The sequence below is a fragment of the Macrotis lagotis genome, chromosome 5 (assembly GCF_037893015.1).
Source record: "Macrotis lagotis isolate mMagLag1 chromosome 5, bilby.v1.9.chrom.fasta, whole genome shotgun sequence".
Classification (NCBI taxonomy): Eukaryota; Metazoa; Chordata; class Mammalia; order Peramelemorphia; family Peramelidae; genus Macrotis; species Macrotis lagotis.
In genome coordinates this window covers 75,245,233-75,264,198 of record NC_133662.1, presented here as the reverse complement: position 1 = coordinate 75,264,198, position 18,966 = coordinate 75,245,233, and the positions used below count along the sequence as shown (strand labels likewise).

General features: G+C 35.8%; 1 protein-coding gene across 2 annotated transcripts in view; it reads right to left on the bottom strand.

Annotated features, from left to right (window-relative positions):
* Positions 1 to 2,026: 2,026 nt before the first annotated feature.
* PRSS35 (serine protease 35) overlaps positions 2,027 to 18,966 on the bottom strand; it is a 121,839-nt gene continuing 104,899 nt past the window's right edge. For both annotated transcript variants that reach the window (XM_074187086.1, XM_074187087.1), the window contains one exon: positions 2,027 to 9,890. In XM_074187086.1, the coding sequence (XP_074043187.1) occupies positions 8,627 to 9,890 (1,264 nt within the window). In that variant the 3' untranslated portion in view covers positions 2,027 to 8,626. The remainder of the gene's footprint in view (positions 9,891 to 18,966) is intronic.

Here is an 18,966-nt window from a genome sequence, read left to right as displayed (position 1 = left end):
TGGAAATGGGAATATGACAGTGCCTGGGGAAACTGAGAGTGGGCTTCAAGCCCCTAACTCTTGTCTGCTGTGCTTCTCTCCAGGAGCAGAGTTTACTAAACAGCAAGCCTGCAAGATGGATACTTCCAGCTTTAATAGCCAACTTGTGACCTCCAACCAATCAATCAATCAATTAACAATTGTTTCCTATATGTAGGCACTGTATTAAGTGCTGGGGATCTAAAAGGCAAAAGGCAGTCCCTTCCCTCAAGGAGCTTACAGTCTAAGGGGAAGAGGACAAGCAAGCAAATACAAATAAAGAAAGCAATATACAGGAGAAATAGGAAATAATTAAAAGAGGAATTGCACTGAAATTAAGAGGGATTGGGGAAGGAGTCACTGAATTAAAGTTCAGTGGGAAGTTTTCCCTGTAACATCATTTTCATAGGACATTCCTGGCTTAGAAGAAAATACAGATCTAAAGTTATTGCTCAGGAGACCAAGTTCCAAGGTGAATAAATTATTTGTTTATTAATTGTGATGAATGGAGGAGACGAATTATGTGTTTTAAGTAAATTAATGTGTTTGAGTTTTTCATAATTTATGCATATTTGGTGGTGGGGAGGGTTATAAATAGCTACCCTATACCTGATATCTGCAGTTTATATAATAAGTAGCTTTTTAGAAAGGACCCTGTTAATATCTTTTGGGGAAACCATAAACAACGAGCCAAATTTAAACTTTATATAAGAGATTTCTCTAGGACTCTGGTAGGAGCATAATGAATCCAAAAGTATGAGAATAAGACTCTTTTTGAGGTCAAGATGAAACCTATATCCTACCAAAGCCAGAGCTAAAGCCCTTATGGGAAAAGGTGTGTGTGTGTGTGTGTGTGTGTGTGTGTGTGTGTAACACACGTGTATGTAAACAATATATGCATACACATGTGTGCTTGCATATATACACCTGCATGTATGTGAGCCTATCACAGGATGGCTGGGAGATGCCACGCACTGCAGCTTTTCTTCTCTGTGGATTTTCAGTAAACTGAAGTTCCATATTTCTTAGCTTTTATAGAAATAAAAAAAAAATGAAGACATCTCAGGTGTGATGAGAGCCTGGTCCCAAGCTGCAATTTTGGCTTCATGGGACCATAAATTATTCTGAAGCAAGATGGAGACTCGAAGTCCCTAGACATTAGCTTACCCACTTACAATATCTGACCAATACCCTTATAGCCTGCAAACAATCAGAGGTGGAAGAACTGGTCCCATGATGTAGATTTCTTATCTACCTGAAACACTATCTCTCAAGAGTATGATTCTTATATTTTTATAATTATAAAACATTTGCTATAAAAAAGACAAATGACAAAGGAAAACTATATCTACATATATGCACATAGTCACATGGGTGAGCATGCATGTAGATATTGTAGTGTGTATTTGAATTGTGGGTGCATAACATACAAATGTTTACTACACATATACATACATATCTGCATGTATATATTTGCACTAAATGCATATATGCTGTTTCTTAATACAATTCTAAGCACTATTAAAGCTTTAAACTGCACTAAGACTTGCAACACTATATACATATATGTGCATGCACAAACGTATACATACAAGGCATGTGTGTATTAAATATATATTTATAAATACTTATATGTATGTATATTTAAATACATAGTCCTTCAACAACTGAACTTGACAGGTGAAGCAGTGGGATGCTTAATTAGGAAAGGAGATGATCGTGAATCTCTTTCACTGAACATATTTTTTAAATGCAGTAGATGCCTCTCACCATAGTGGGTTTTTGTTCTCTGTAATAAATCCAAAGGTAGCCACAAGTATATACTATGAACCTCCTGAAGGGATTTGAGGTAAAAAAAAGAATAGGAGACTCAAACATAGTTCTGCCACAAATTATACAGCATCACTTGAGGTCTTTCCAACCCTTATGGTTAAGCCAATATTTTGTACAAAAAGAAACATGGTGTCGGGAGGAGGGCTAAGAAGTAGGCACAGGGAGTTAAGGAGAAGAACAACTTTTATTTCAACATCTGTTGCAGTGATTATCTGTAAAAGTTTTAACCAGACAATTTTAGTGAAATCCAAGTTTTTGAAAAGAGTAAAAGAATAACAAATAAAGGCTAATGAATAGTTACTAGTATCTTCACCATAATGATGATAGAATATATTGTTTTAATACAGGATTACTCACTAGGTCCCAAAATAATAGAGAAGGGTAATGGAATATGAATCCAATGTTCCTTTCTGGACCTGAGATGATTTTATATGCTTCATTAGCTTCCATATCTGTAGTACTCTAACATGAGCTAAGTTAACACTAGAGATAATTTCATAATTATCAATTCTCTTAACTTGAGCAGTTATTATAGAACAGTGTGACACAAAGGAAAGTTCTCCATATCTGGGTTCAAATCCTGCCTCTATCACTGACTACCTCTGTGACCTCTAACAATTATACCCCTACTATGTTCCTAGACAAGTCACTTAACCTTTTCGGCCTCAGTTTAAACAACTTCAAGGTAAAAGGTTGATTTCATTGGATAGCCAAATAATTACATCTCCTTTCCTTTGGAATGCACAGACTCAGTCCTAGGATCTCTTTCAGAAATATATAAAAATGGAGTGTCTTTCAGTTCCTTCATCAATGTATCAAGGATCTATGATTTTATCAGAGTGGGAATTCATCACTATAGATCATAAAAATTAGGCTATAAAAATTAGGCAACTCTTAAAGGATTTATAAGGTTCAGATGTTCAATGACTTGACCAGGTGTCACATAGCTATAAAGTGTCAGAAGTGAGATTTCAACTCAGGTCTTTACTTGAAGTCCAGAATTCCATTTACTATGCCATAATGCATTTAATTGATTCCAGTATTATTCATTAAGAAGCATGAAAAGTCTCTGTGGAACTTGTTATTTTTCAAAAATAGTGAACATCAATTTTTTTGGTGCTTACATGAATGAAGCCCAATGGTCATGACCAAAATAAGACTAGCACCAGTTCTAATTTTACAGAAAACCAAAAAGCTTTCAATAAAAATTGTACAATAAACATGCAGTGAGCAGACTAATTGGTCTATATAAACATAAAACTTGCAATATATAATTTGTATTTTTCTTATCTTACTTTTAATAACTGAATAATATTTTACATGTGAAAATAAACATTTCAAAAATATTATTGAGCTCTGCAAAAAAAAAGTATGGAAGTGACAAGAACCCTGATCTTGACATTATATAATTAATTATTATATGAGAATTATTCACTCTTTTTTCATTGAGAAGGTGAGACCCTAAGAAATTCTTCAGAAGGGACATTGTGAGAACAGAGTAAAACTGTATCTATATCCATCTGTACTAGGTAAGAGAGAGAAACAGAGGTCACAGAATGTAGAATTAAGAGCCAGAATCAATCAATAGATTAACTCTTACCAAGTGCTTACTATATATGTATCAAACTTTGAGCTAGGTACTGGAAGAGATCCTAGAGATTACCTCATCCAATTCCCTTATTTTATAGACAAAGACACTGAGGTCCAGTGAGATGAACTAACTTGTCAAGGGTCAGTTCAACAGTCAGTCAATAATCATTAATTAAGTGCCTTCTATGTCCCAAGCACTGTGCTAAGCATTGGTGATATAATCAAAGGCAAAAGACAGTGTTTGCCCTTGAGGAACTTGCAGTCTAAGGGATAGTAAGAGGGAGCATCAGGATTTCCACAAGAGCCTTGTAATTCCAGAACTATACACATACATATTTCTGTATGTGTGTGTGTGTATGTGTACATTCATATATAAAATTTCACCAAAGTGGATATTGCATTGACCTTATCATAGAATGGAAGTGATCTTGGGTTCACCATGGTTGTTCCACCAGAGGATTAAACTCTGAGAGGCTACAAACTTCTACCAAGCTCAAAAAACTTTAAATATACACCTGTTAATGGTCTGCCCATCTATTATATGAAGTCCAGTCTAGCTAAGTTCTGGGTTCATGTCTTTTCATAGCAGTTATGAGGTTCATAGCAGTTATGAGGCCATCTTCTACAGCATCTTTCACAGGTGCCTATGACCCTGAACCTCCATAGTTCAAAAGGTTGTGATTTCACCTCTTGGGACTCAGTTTCCTCAGTGTCCCTTTTGGCTTTTATAGCATGTAAGCTCCTTAAGGGCAAAGTTACTTCTGTCTTTGCATCTCCAGAACCTAATATAACTCTTGGGATATGAGCAAGATATTTGTTGACTGATTGATTGATTGCTAAGTCTTTGAGCCTGTGATCCCATGGCATAAGGGAAATCCCAAATCACAGTGTTGGAGGGGGTATCTTGCCTGGTGAAATCACAGGTCTTTTAATCATGAAGATGAAAATCAAAATGTTAAAATGTTAAAAAAAAAGAATAAAATGTTTAAAAAAGAATACAACTGAGGTGCCCTAATGAAATTCATTAAAAAATAGGTGACAGATTGAAGTTAAATAAAAAAATCATTCAAAATGTTTAACTGTGCTTTTTTTTCCAATTTAAAGTGTGACTTTTAGTGGCCACACATAAGAAAAGCAGTGTATTATAGAATTACAAGCAACTAGTAAAATTAATTTCATCATTATATCTCTAAATACAAGGTGGTCCCAAAAGTGTTGGTATAGTTTTAATTTATTAAGTTTAAAGATTAAGACTTTTGGGATATCTTGTATTAAATATTTGTTTACATATTCACACACACACACATCATGTATTTCCTTATCTCAACCAGGCTCAAATTCATTGGCCACTCATAGTCATGGTTCCAATACTAATTCATATAGATTTAATCTGCTCCATTTTTCTGACCTTTCCTTCCATGGGTTCATCATGCCTTAGCAAGCCTTAGCTTTAACTTTAGTTCTATTGTAGTTTAGAACCTGTAGCGATTATTACAAGTATGTACAACCATTTTGGCTTCTGCGTTACATTGAGGTTAATACTCTATTCAAGTTACCATGATTTTTTTTTTAATTGAGGTATATGATTATGCTGACTCAATAGCTTCCAAGGCTTTTGAGAAGTGAAGCAAGTTATAGAGTCTTTAACTTGTTTATTAAGGTTCCCAATAATATTTTTGCTAGAGATGGGGTTAGAGTAGAGAACTTATTTCATGGGTGGAACTAATTGATAAATAGGAAAGCAATTTCTAAAGGAAAGTCATATTCTAAAGGAAATTCATAAGGTTTCAGAGTTGCAAATAATCCAAAACTTAAAGGATCATCTAGTCCAATTTGTACTTAACCAGGATTTCCTTTATTATATGTCTTAGTCTTGAAGTCCTGTACTGACAGGGAATTCCCTATGTCCCCAAAATTACAATAGCTAGCATTTATATAGAACTAAAATTTTCAAAGAACTTTATATATGTTTTTTATTTGATCTTCATAACAACTGTGAGGAATTTGCTATCATTACTCTATCTTTACAGATGATGAAACTGAGACTAAGATAGATCAATGCAGCTCATAAGTGTCTGAGGCAAGATTTGAACTCAGGTCTTCTTGACTAAAAGTCCAGTATTTAATATCCTGTGATACCTAGCTGTTTACATATCAATAAAAATTCATTAATAAAAAATTTTTCCTTGTGTCAAACTGAAATTATTCTCCATGTAAATTCTACCCTTTTAAACAAAACAAGTCTATTCTTATACATGATATCACCTAAAAATATTTAATGTCAGTTGGCATGCCTCTGATAAGTCTTTTTTTCCCTCTCTAAAATAACATTCCTAATTCCTTCAACCAAAGCTCAGGTAGTTTAGTTTCAAGATGATAAGTATACAATCTTGGTTACCCTTGTCTTTATATAGTCTATCTGTTAAGTTTTGGATGTGTCAATAGACAATGTCAAGGAATTGATAAATGTCCTTCCTATTTTATGGCACCTAATAATGGACAAATATTCTAAATATGGACTGATTAAGGTAGATTATAGTAGTGCAACTGATCAATTCCCTTATTCTGAATTCCATGCTGTATTAGTCTAAATAGACAAGTTCAAAGATGCTCAGATTCAAGTTGACTGTCCTATGATAATGGAGTTAACCCAAACAGAGACACTACAGCCCACCTCCTACCCTCTTCCACATGCATCTATTAAGGCAGCCCAAAATTGTCCTTCTGACTGATGTATCATCTCGTTAACATATATGTTTAAACTAGGTGTTTTTCTCTTTTCCCATCATTTCATATCTACATGAATGACACTGATATTTTGAACCCAAGTGTAAATCTTTATGTTCACCTCTATTAAATTTCATCTTATTTCATCTTATTCACCCATTTTATCCTAGGGAGAATTTTTTGACTCTATTTCTCTTATCTAATGCATTAGCTCTTTCTCCACAAATATGCAATCCACCAAGGGTACAGAATGGAAAGAATGATGGATTTAGAATCAGAGGTCTGAAATTCAAGTCCTGATCCTGGTATTTACTATTTGTATGAAACCTAGGGTGACAAGTTACTTGAATTCTTTGGGTCTCAGTTTTGTAGATGGGCATCTCTAAAATGAGTATATAATAAATGACCTCCTAGGTATGTCCCTTCCAGCTCTAAAACTATTACTATAGGATTTATATTTTTGTCAAAACATTGATAAAAACATTAAACAAAAGAGAGCTAAGGGAAGAGCCCAACAGCACTCAAGTTAAGACCTTCTCTGGGCTTACATCAACTTATGTGGATCTTAGGAACCAACTTTTGTTGAGAAAAAGGGTGAACTACCTTTCTTCAGAGGGATATGCAAATTTTCACTGTTTAGTCCTTTCGGTCATGTCTGATTCTTCATGACTGCATTTGATATTTTCTTGGCAAAGACAGTAAGTGGGTTTGCCATTTCCTTGTCTCTCATTTTATAAATGAAGAAACTGAGGTAGAGAGGGTTAAGTGACTTGCTCAGGGTCACACAGCTAATAAGTGTCTAAGGTCATATTTGAACTCAGGAAGATAAGTTTTCCCACTCCAAGCCCAGTACTTTATCCACTGTGCCACCTTGTTGTTCCAATGTATACAGTGCATTTGATCTTAAGCACCTACCCTTTTATTTATAAGTAGAGCTTGTGATTTCATAAATGTGGGGAGCTCCTGGCAAGGAAAACTCTCTTCCAATACTCTTACCTTCAACTTATAGTTTTAGAAAATTCTCTGTTGCACTGAGAGATTGAATGGCTTGTCCAGTGACACACAGCCAGCACGTGTCAGAGGCAAGACTTGAATTCAGATTTTCCTGACTACAAGGTCAGCTCCCTCGTCATTAGGATCTTCTTCTTGCTTAGTGTGAATATAAAGAACCACAAAAATCTTTATTTTCCTCAAATATGTTAATATCATATAGAAGAAGATGATCAAGGAAATATTTTTAGTTGTTGGCTCCAAAATGATACTCTCTTGCACTTCCTAGAGGACCAATGCACCAATCAGCAAACTCAAATATAATTATTTTACACAAGTTCACACATGGTACAAAAAAGAATGTGAGCTAGAACTATAAGTTGATTCTTCTGAATCCTGAATTTCAGGAAGTTGTTATTATCAATCAAATATATAGATTATACAATGACAGAATGGTATACCTAGTTCTCCTTAGAAGATAAAAAAAATTATTATGCTAAGCAGAATATGAATTGAGTGAAGGCTAGAGGAATGAAGGAGGGATAGTGATATCTTCTAGATACCAAGTAAGAATCATTAATCCACAGGTATCTGGGCTATTTGCTTCCTAAGAGATCCTTAACTTGGGATATCTTTTTTTAGCTAATGGATCACAAGACCTGAGCTGTATCCCAAGGTTATGCTTTGGCTAACAATGAACTTGAGTGACTTAATGTAGATGCTCCCAGTAATGAAAATATCTGATTAGAATGATCATTTCATTCGAAAACATAAAAGATTTTGACATAGAAACAAAGCATATTAAAAATAGTATAGACACCAAAGAATTGGTATATGTGACAGAAAGTTATTGATGTTTGTTGGAAAAAAAACAACTGTTTTTTGAAGGGGAGAATAACGGAACTCCTACTTTGAGAAAAAATAGCACCTAGTAATATGGAATAATACAGTGTTTATACTCACTGGGTTCTCAGTATCTCTCAGTTGACTTATTTTACATAATGTCTCTCATGTTATACCTGCTTTGGCAGATACAGTTCCACAAGTTCTATGGAGTGTCCATTACCTTAGATACTAATTAGAGCAGAACCCTGAGAATAAGTCCATTGAGAAATTATCTATTATTTAATAGTATCAGTTTGAGACTTCAAAATTTGCCTATTTTTTTTAAGATATAAGGAAACAACTCACAACTTAAAATGACCACACTTTAAAGAAAAGCATGAACTTTGGCACTGGAGTGCCTATTTCATTTTAGTAGATATACAGATTTAAAATTCCCTTTTTAAAAAATTGTGAAAATATTCTCATTGTCTTTTAGGAATAATTTTCAAAATGCTGAAATTCTGATATATGCTGATAAATGTCAAAGTCAAATATAACCTGAGATGAGGTGCTGTTGTAGTAACTTGAAACTGTTTTTTGCTGTTTTGGGAATATGTTTCTTTTGGAGGGGGTGGGAGTAGAGTTAGCCATAGGTGCAATCAGCATCATTTCCATGAATCCACAGGCAAATCTGTGCATACTTGAGAGGAGTGATGCGTACAGCAACATTATAATCCTTCTGGACTCCATTGAAGTCCATCTGCTGATGACCCGAATAGACAGCAATGATCTTGCGTTTCCATTTTTTCTTTTCTGGATCCTTTAGACGAAGATAGATCCCAGAGCCTGTAGAGCCTGGCTCTGCATCACAGTACTGGTAGAAGAGGTCATTTGATTCATCTGACACACTACAAAATCGGTAGACCAGTTGCCCAGATCTATCATTATCAAAACCTGAAAAATGAATCATGCTTCCCGGCATCTTATTGATGGTTGGACTGATACCCAACTCCATATACTTCTTTTTGTGGGGACGTTTCAGCTCAAGAAGAGCATAGTCATAATCCAGAGCAACATTTCCATTTACTCCTCTAACCCAGCCTTTAGGAATATGGGTTGTTTTGACCCTGGTCCACTGGAAAGAGGGTTTATTCTCAGAGCCTCTCTGACCCCTTCCTGATTCTTTCTTCCTTCTCTTTCCTTTGGAACTCATGTTCAGTTCCTCTTGGATACCCTGTGGTGGATCTCCATACTCAGCTTCCCGTCTACTCCTCTTGGAACCTCTGGGTTTCTTGCCATTCCTCTTGGACCTCATCTTGAGCAATCCCACTCTTAGCTTTTTGCCCCCTTTGACATAGTCCTCTCCGTCGTGAATACAGTGAGCAGCTGTTAAGACATGATTAGGGGAAACAAGAATACCACTACAGCCTGTAGAGAGCTTCACTGCTGTACTGAAAGGGAAATTGGTTACAAATCTCTTGTCCAGGATGCTGAAGCGACTATCAATGCCATATACCTGTCGCTTTCTCCGGGATGTTCTTTTGCCCATAGAGTTCTGAGGAGGCTCATGCATCAATCCCTGGACATTCACTTGGGTCAAGGTTCGAGTACCATTCTCAAAGACAGTCTCATAGGAGAGGGACTCCTCTAGCTCAGAAAGACTTGGCACTGGAAGTTCCTTTTGACATTCAATACCACATACTCTGTTTAGCACTAATTTGGCATCTGCTTCAAATTTGGGACTGGAAAGATGCAAAGTTCTTTCACTGACTACCCGAGGTATTTTGTGTAAGTGCCAGGTAAAATCCTTTTCCATTTCAGAACCATCAATGATGAGCCATGCAGGGGTAGAAAAGATAAGCCAGAAGAGTATGTTTTCCATCTTCATACTACAATTCAAGCTTGTCCTTCAAAAAGAAAAAGAGTAGGACATTAGTGTTTTATTGTCTGAAGGTATTCATCAAATTTCACTTAAAGGTAGTGTTTTCCAAGAAGCAACAAGCCTACTTTTTCACCTTTCCAAAATGCTGAGAGTTCATAACTAATTTTTTTATGTGTCTATTTGATTGCTGACAAAAGTTAGATATAAGCCATCATCTTTTTCCCATAGATACTCTTAGTCTCTCCCAAAGCATAAATAAATACTCATCACTCCCCTTCCCACACCATAGCACAGGGACCCAGCAATGATAGTCAGTTACTTTCCTAGTCTTTTGCAGTTCTAATTCCAGGAAAATAAAAAAAAAATTTCAGAGTTTGGGTTCCTAAAGATTTCTCATGAATCAACACTTGAGGCTCCAGTACCTATCAGGGATTGAATCAGTCACACATCACAGTGTGGCAAAATTTAATTTATCAGAATTAAACCATCTCTTATTTGTAGTGGTATTGTTTAATAAATAGAACTAGTACTAAACTAGAACCACGCCTTAGTCCTTCTGTGTACATTATAGGACTACAGTTGCACTATACAGTGATACACAGAGTGGTCATACTATATCACTAAAGTTCCTAAATTATTCAAAAATTAGGTACAATAATAAAGCTGACCTAGTAGGGCCAGAAAGAGTTTGAGTACAGTCAGGATACTGGTCAGCAAAAGCAGGGCACTGCCCTTAATGGGGTTAAATAAATTTAAGCATTAAGGAGAATTAATCCTCTCATATGTCTGATGATACTGAATGAGTAAGAGTCTGGTGAGAAGAAGCAAAGTAGACATTTTGTTTTAGAATTCATCAATTGGGGAAGCTAGGTGGCACAATGAATAGAGTACCAGCCCCGGAGTCGGGAGGACCTGAGTTCATATCCAGGCCCAGACACTTAATAATTTCCTAGCTGTGTGACCTTGGGCAAGTCACTTAACCCCATTGCCTTGCCGTTAAAAAAAAATAATTCATCAATTAAGCAACAACAAGCAGCTATTAACCTCCCATTGTTTTGTCAGGGGCTAGAAATAATTTTTAAAAAGGCAAAATAGTCCCTACCCTCTTGGAATTGTTATTCTATAATAAGGAAAAATATCTTTCTTTAAACACATTCACATGCAAGTTTAAATGAGCAGGAAGATATTGAGGAAATATTCTATCTATCTACCTATATCTATATGGAGGAAAAATGCAAAATATATACTATGTATGTTAGAGAGGGAGAGAGCAAAGCACCCTGCCCCAGTGGTTTAGGATCTACAGATGCTTTCTTTTCCATGTAATTCTCTGTGCTCTACTGATACATCTTTCATTGAGGGAAGGCTAGCAAGAGAGTCTGTATTATATGTGTTCTTCTGGACAAAAATAATACCAGTCAATGATGGTGTGAATGTCACCATCAATCAGTCATTAAGTATTTATTTAATACTTGGTTAGGCTCCAGGGATACAAATAATTTTAACTCACAGTCTAATGGGATAGAAATTCAGTAAGAGCTGGCTGATTCAATTTCTCAAGCCCATTGCTCAACCCCCTCAGATTGATCCCATGGCAGAGGATTGAGACCCTCTTAGTACTGTTAACAGAAGGGCAAAGCAACATACCTGACACATGGAGGTATGGCTAGGATGTCACAGTACTAGAAAGTCTACAGCTTCTTCTACATTGGCAGTATATTTGAGAGTGACAGAAGTTTTCAGGTGTTGTTAACATGGTTAGAGAACTCAGAGTTGGAAGGAAGCACAGAGTACAGATTCTTCATTTCACAGGTCAGAAAATTAAAACCTAGAAGGGCTAACAAACTTGCCCAAGCTCACACTGTCAGAAAAAGCAGAACCAGAATTTGAATACAGGGCTTCAGACCACAAGAGGAATCTGGACTAAATCATCTCTGTCTCTTTGTGATAACTTCTAGCTTTTCAAGGTTTTCACTAACCATCTTTGTAATAATTTCATTAGGAAATTAAATCAAACTCAGTGGCCTCTAGTTTTCAAACTATTCCCTATCCTTTTTTGAAAATCAGATCATGTATTCTTCTCTAGTCCTGGAGTGCCTCTCTTTGTTCTCCATGATATTTTCAGATAATGGGGGCTCAACAATTCCAACCACCAGATCTTTCAGTACCTGAGGATATAGTTCATCAAGGCAAAGTGACTTGAATTCACCAAGGGCAGTTAGGTGCTCCCATGCTTACATTAGGAGCATCAATTCCCTATTAGTCTTCTTTATTCTTTTCTCTCTACTCCAAAGGTCCCTCTCCTTGGCAGAGAAATCAGAAGAAAAAAAACAGAATAATGCTGTCTTCTTCATTGCTATTTATCATCATCCCATTCACTCAAAACCATGATCTCTTTCTCCCATGAGCATTCTCTTTTCCCTTATTATTTAAAAACAAGACCAACAAGACCTCTTCATGAAGTCCTTTTTCAGTTCATTCTAATACTTCTAACATTATTCTTACATTGCCATATTTTTGTATTCTTCCTGTTTCCCGAGTTTGAATACTCTCTACATATCCTTAGAAAAATCTAAATTCATACATGAGTTGTCTATACAACCTCATCCCTTTCTTCAGATAACTTATATTTCTTCTCATCAGAATTACTTCTCTTAGTATCTTCAGATGTGTAAGTTTCACAATCAGCTTAAGCTGATTTCCCTAAAGAATTTTTGGCCCATAGATCTTCCCTACCATTCCTTTGAATTCTTTGATATCTATTATATTCAAATTCAAGGTACATGCCAGATAATGTCTAGTTTTTTTCCTCTTCCACTGGCAATTTTAGGAAGGAGTGGCACATCTGAAATCACCATATATTTCTTTCTCTTCCTCTTGACAGGAAGAAGAGGGATTTAGATAGTGGTTAATAAAAAATAACTTTAGATAACTAGAGGTATGTAGAATACCAAAAGTCTATTACACCATCAAGAGGATTTCTGACTGGTTAAGTTAAGGCAAGTATTGTAGACTCAAGCAATTAGTTTGATATGCAGCATACAGAAGGACTAATTCCAAATTGGCTTTAGGATAGTATTGATATCAGTGTTTTGGGGATAGAAGAGATCACTTTCCATAGGGTTCATGAGGGAAAAAGATGTTTTTGACTGTGAGAGATTCACAATGAGCACAAGGATCAAAGTAGATTCAAACTCACTAGCTAGAAAGAAGAGGGTAAAAACTAGATACTACCCAGTCCAAGAATAAAGAATTTTATTTTTATCTTCACTTCTAATTATCTTGCCCTGGCATATTATTTCTGAATTTGTATACTGTATTTTCTTTTCCCTTATAAATAAACTTTAGAAAGCATACTCTTGTGGTCTGGAGTTTGTGGATATGGAGTAAAATGGGAAAAGGGAGCAGATGCCAGAAGTGGGCATCTAGTTACAATTATAGTGGCAAGGGAATGGGGAAAAATGAATTATGGATTGGATTGAATATATAACTCCAAACCCATGGAGCTAGCCTTAGCACCAGTAGAATTCAGAAGATATTTTGTCTCAAGTTGGAGTTCAGTGATCAGGAAGTAAGGGGTGGGTTTGGGGGGGAGGAGGGGTAATATTATTGAGTAGTCAGTGGTAAAATCACTGGAACCAAAAGCACAGATACTGACTCAGATCAGAAAGACCCAGGGATGATTCCTTGACAGGTCATTCTTATTTTCTTCCTTACCCTACAAGTTAACTATTGCTCTTTATGGTCAGAACAAATAAGTTAGTAAAACTATTTTAAACAAATATTCAGCAACATAGTTGGGTGTAAGTATCCAGGAGTGTTCTGGAACTTGCTCATATGGTTCCTAAGAGACAACTGCTAAATTTTTAGTGTGAGCATTCATTTACACCTTGAAAATTAGCAAACACTACAAATAAGGTCTTTATTGTTTTGTTGTTTGTCTGGACATTTTAAAATGATGAAGAAAATGTTAATAATGAAGGTTAGACTTAAAAAAAAAAAAAACAGCGCAAGCACATGTTTTCCCCAGAGAGTCAGCTGGTAAACATTTACCAGCACACTCCTACATATTCCGGTCCCTTGAGGGTACAGAACCAAAATTAAGCATACTTCTTGCCATCAAGTACCACTGAACCTTTCCATCTGACTTCAAGCTGAATTTTCCTATGTTTTGTCTCCCCCTATTAGATTGTGGGCTCTTTGAGTATGGGGGTGGTCTACTTGTATATCTGGCACTTGGGATACAATGCCTTACATATAGTAAGCATTTAATAAATGCTTTTTTATTCATTCATCTGAATAGCAGCATATATGGAAAAACTGCCCATCTGCTTTGGAAAAATTGTTTATCAGTGCCTTCTTCTGCAAAGTGTGATCATTTCACATAAAAATAGCTATCATCACTTAATGCATCATTTTAAACATAAAAGATGATAAATCAATTCAATAGACATTCATTAAACTTCTAATACACTTAATACCAGCATACTATGCTAGGCACTAGAGGAGACTTAAAGTTTGTGATGTGGTTTTGATTGATTGGAAGAAGGGGAGTAATAGGAAAAAGAACACCATCATCACTAGGTCCATCTAGTCCTTTTAGCTTTATGCCTGAGTTGATTGCATGGCAAGCAAGGACATTATGAAGGCTGAAAAGAACCTCCTCACTCTCACCCCACTCAGCAACTTTACAGATTTGCTAGGAGTCCTTAGACTGAATTGAAGGGGATGGGGGGGGGGGCACAGCTAGGTGGGGCAAGGGAATTAGGAGGACCTGAGGTTAAATCTAGCCTCAGACATTTAATAATTACCTAGCTCTGTGTTCTTGGACAAGTCACTTAACTCATTGCCTTGAATCCCCCCCAAAAAAAGAATGAATTGAAAGGCACCCTAATTATTGATCAAGTAGAAAAGAGTTAAAAGAAATAAGAAGTTAGGTAAATCAATATTTAGATGGAAAGCAGTAGGAAAAAAAGAGTTCAAAAGTCATTCTTAAGAATGACTAAGTCTTCTTATAATTAGCTCCCTAGGTACTACTCACTAGTCTTTCTTGACTGAAGAAATAAAGATAGTCCCTTTCAATATATAAACAAAAAGCCAGGTGATCTTTTCACCTTAAGAGAAGAGCTTGTTGCCCAACTGAAGACCTGTAGGTGGCAGAGAGCAGTTCAGCAGAGAAGCCTAATAGAGAGCAATCCACCTAAGTATAATGAATGGATGATTAAATAGGCATGAAACATTGGAGGCATGAATCACTGTGGCCATTCACATTCTCTGGCATATATTAAGCCCTCTGTCTCTTGTCAAGTATTACCTATATTTCCTCTGTCCCAAATAGTTGGTGTACACCATGGGAGAGTTGTACCTATGTGGGCAAGTGGATTAGGGAATCTTATAATTTATTTGGCCAAACCAAAAGTCTTTTCCTTCAAACTTTTGTATCTTCTCATTGTCTAGAGTCTAGACTCTAGGGGGAAAACATTGGTGGGGGGCATGAGAGCAGTGATTCTGGCTGAAAACTAACCCAGTAACCTGAAAACTGGGATAGCTTTCCTCTGCCCTGTGGGTAAGGGGAAATTCTGTGTGCTACATTTAAATAAAACACAGTTTTGCCCTCTTTGAGCTTGGATTTAAAAAAAAAAAACCAATGATAATGGAATCACAGAATCTTCAAACTGGAAGAGACATCACAAATCACCTAATCCAAATGTCTTATTTTATAAGTGAAGAATGTTGCTTTTCAGTTTTTTTTTTCAGGCATGGGTCTTCATGAGCCCATTTGGGGTTTTTCTTCGCAAAGATACTGTAAGGGTTTGTCACTTCCTTCTCCAGCTCATTTTATAGATGAGAAAACTGAGGCAAACAAATTAAGTGACCTGTCTGAAGGTCACACAGCTAAGTGTCAGAGGCCAAATTTGAACTCAGGAAGATGAGTCTTCCTGAAGAAGTGAGGAATTCACACCTAGAAAGGTTAAGGCCATACAGTTAATTAGAGACAGATGCCAGACTAGAACTCAAGTTTCCCAATATTTAATTTAATGTTCTTTCCATTACAACACCCTGTTGTTTTATTGAATCTAAATTTAATTCTTTTTTTTTAAACATTATAGTTAAATTAGACTGGACTTAAGTAATTACCTTAAGTAAAAATTTGAGAGCTTAAGATATTTATAAGTAATGATTTTTTAAAATAAAAATGAATGCCTTAGTAAATTTTGACACCTAAGGATTATACTTTTGGTCTTTTAAAACCTAATAAATGTAATTTGCCAGATGAGTGCAAATATTTGAGTATGTCCAATATAACTATAACATACTACTAAGTTTAGAAATAACAAAGTCATCTTGCAAAAAGAGGCAGAGTTTTACAATATGACCTCAAAATCAAAGCAATTAGAGGCCATGCATTTGGTTAACCTTTCTAATTCAGTCTATAATTAAGTATATTTTAAAATAGGATGAATACTGAAGAACACGTTACTCTGGAAAATCTGAGTTTGCCTTGTGGTGAAACTTAAAATCAGGATCAGTGATAGTTGGTCCTGATGAAACCCTGGAGGAGAGCCTGCAAATGACATTGATTATTTAAAGCAGCTCAAAATTGGTGTTACTGAAGGCTCAGGTGAATGTGCCCTGTCTTTCCCTATTCCCTTTTCTTTGCATGGAACTTTTCCTATGTAACCATGCATTCCATTGTGCATGATTTCCAAAGGATTAGAGCTGTCTTTCTATTCCAAACCTCGGCCTTGGATAATAAGGCTGAGGTCAGAGCAGTCATGCTTTACTGTGAGTCACTACACAGCTGATTATGGGGTGGGCAGATCACAGATGGGAACATGAATAAAGGGTGAGGCTTACAGGAATTAAATAAGAATACATATATATATACATATATATGTATATACATATATATGTGTGTGTATATTCATACATACATATATAAGTACTTAAAAACCTGAAAAGACTATATACATATGAGCTATTATTTTATTAATATTATTCTCATATCAATTAGCAATGGCACAATTATCAGTCTATGAGATGACATTTGTACATGACCTACCAATACCAAAAAGTGTCCAAACTTCATTCTAAAGGGGTGTTAAATTTTGTTTTTTTTACTTAATCTTTATCTTCCTATTTTGTCAATTTTTATCCTAGTTCAGTTGTTTTTCATTCACTCAACATTCCATATGGCATTCAATGTCATTGTCCAGGTTGACCTCCATTCCTGAACACATTCTCTCCTCAAATCTGCTACTTGAAGTTCCTAACTTTCTTCAAAGCTCAACTCAAATAATACCTCCTACATGAGGTCTCTTCTGATTTTTACTTCCCACTACCAGCTGCTGGGGATTCTCTGACCCCAAACCTTACTTTGCATACATTTTGTATTTAAGCATATGGTCTCTACTAATAGAATGTGAGTTCTTTGAGGGTAGTGATCATTTTGGTTTTGCTTTTATATCTCCAGTACCTAGTACATAATAGGCTCTAAAGTCTAAATAACTACTTGTTGTTGGCTCATTGATTACCATTTGTTAACTGTGTCATCTTGGGCAAATCACTTATCTCCTCTTAGCCTCAATTTCCCCATCTCTAAAAAGAGGGGATAGATTATCCCCATGTTTCCTGCCAGTTCTAAGAATATTATGATGCCATATTTTGAAATATATATTTATTTTATTTGTACAAATTTATTTTGAACATTTGAAGTCCTATAACTATTATTTCATTCACACATTGAATATATTTACAATTTTATAATATGTGGTAATATTAATTGTTTAGAAGAAAATACCGGTTATTTTAACGACCTCTTTCTGATAATTGTATTAACAGACATTTATATTTTTGTGAAGCTCTCTCTCCCATTTCCACTTGCTAATATTGTGCCCATCTTTTAATGTACAGTTCAAATAGTATCTCCTCCTTGAAGCCTCTTTTAATAATCCTCAGACTATTCTTTCCTCCTTAGAACTCAAATATCACAGAGTTTTTACTTCTTGTGATGATTTATCAGGTAGCATTTTGTACTTGAGTTATTGTGTCTGTGTCTCTGTATAAGGTTGTAAACTCCACTAAGGAAGAAGCTGTCATTTTTTCAGTCTTTATATGTCTCCCAGATTTGTTATCTAGAAATAACAAATAAATGTTTCATGGAGTCTTAGAGCTGAAAGGAACCTTAAAGGCCACAGAATCATTGATTTTGAGTTACTGGAGACATCCAGGGATAACTTTGGCCAATTCTGAAATTTTACAGAAGAGGGAACCTGAGGCCCAGAGACATTAAGTGACTTGTTCAGTGTCAAGCAAACAAAGGAATAAGGGGGGAAAAAAAGTGAAATGTGAATCCAGGGCCTCCACCTACCAAGCCAATGCTCTTTATGCTGTATCTAGTCCAATCTTTAGCTATAAAGGACTCCCTTCTCTAACATTAACAACAATCTTCAGTGATAAATAATTTACCTGACCTAAGAAACCAATTCCAATTCTGGTAGCTTTAAATATTAGGAAGTTTTCCCTTTTCCTGAAGTGAAATCTAATCCAATCCAACAAGCATTCATTAATGCCTACTGTGTACAAAATATTGTACATGTTGCCAAGAATGTAAAATCAAAAAACACTAGCCTCCAAGGAGCTTACACTGCTAAATCTGTTTCCCAGTAACTTCCACTCATTGCTCCTACTTCTATTCTCTGAGATCAAGCAGAGGAGTTCAATTTGGTTTTTTGCATGTAGCTGAAGTTGAAGCCAGATGTAAACTCAAATTAGTGATGATATAAGTAGACAAGTATATATTCCTTAAATATTTTTTTGTCTCTTCTAGTCAAGGATATTTTTAAAAGATTACAGGTGTAGGAAACCTTTTTTTTGCCAAGGGCCAAAAACCTAAAAAATTAGCCTGCTATATTTGGCCAAACATTTAATTCACTCCTTAAAAACTCCTAGAATTTAATCAAATTTATTGAACTGCCTGTGGTTGCCTTGGCAGTACCAGACCAAATCATTTAAGACATTCCCTACCCTTGCCCTAGAGGCACTCACAGAATTCATAGAGTAATAGGCTCATTATTTTAGAGCTTATACATTCCTCTAAA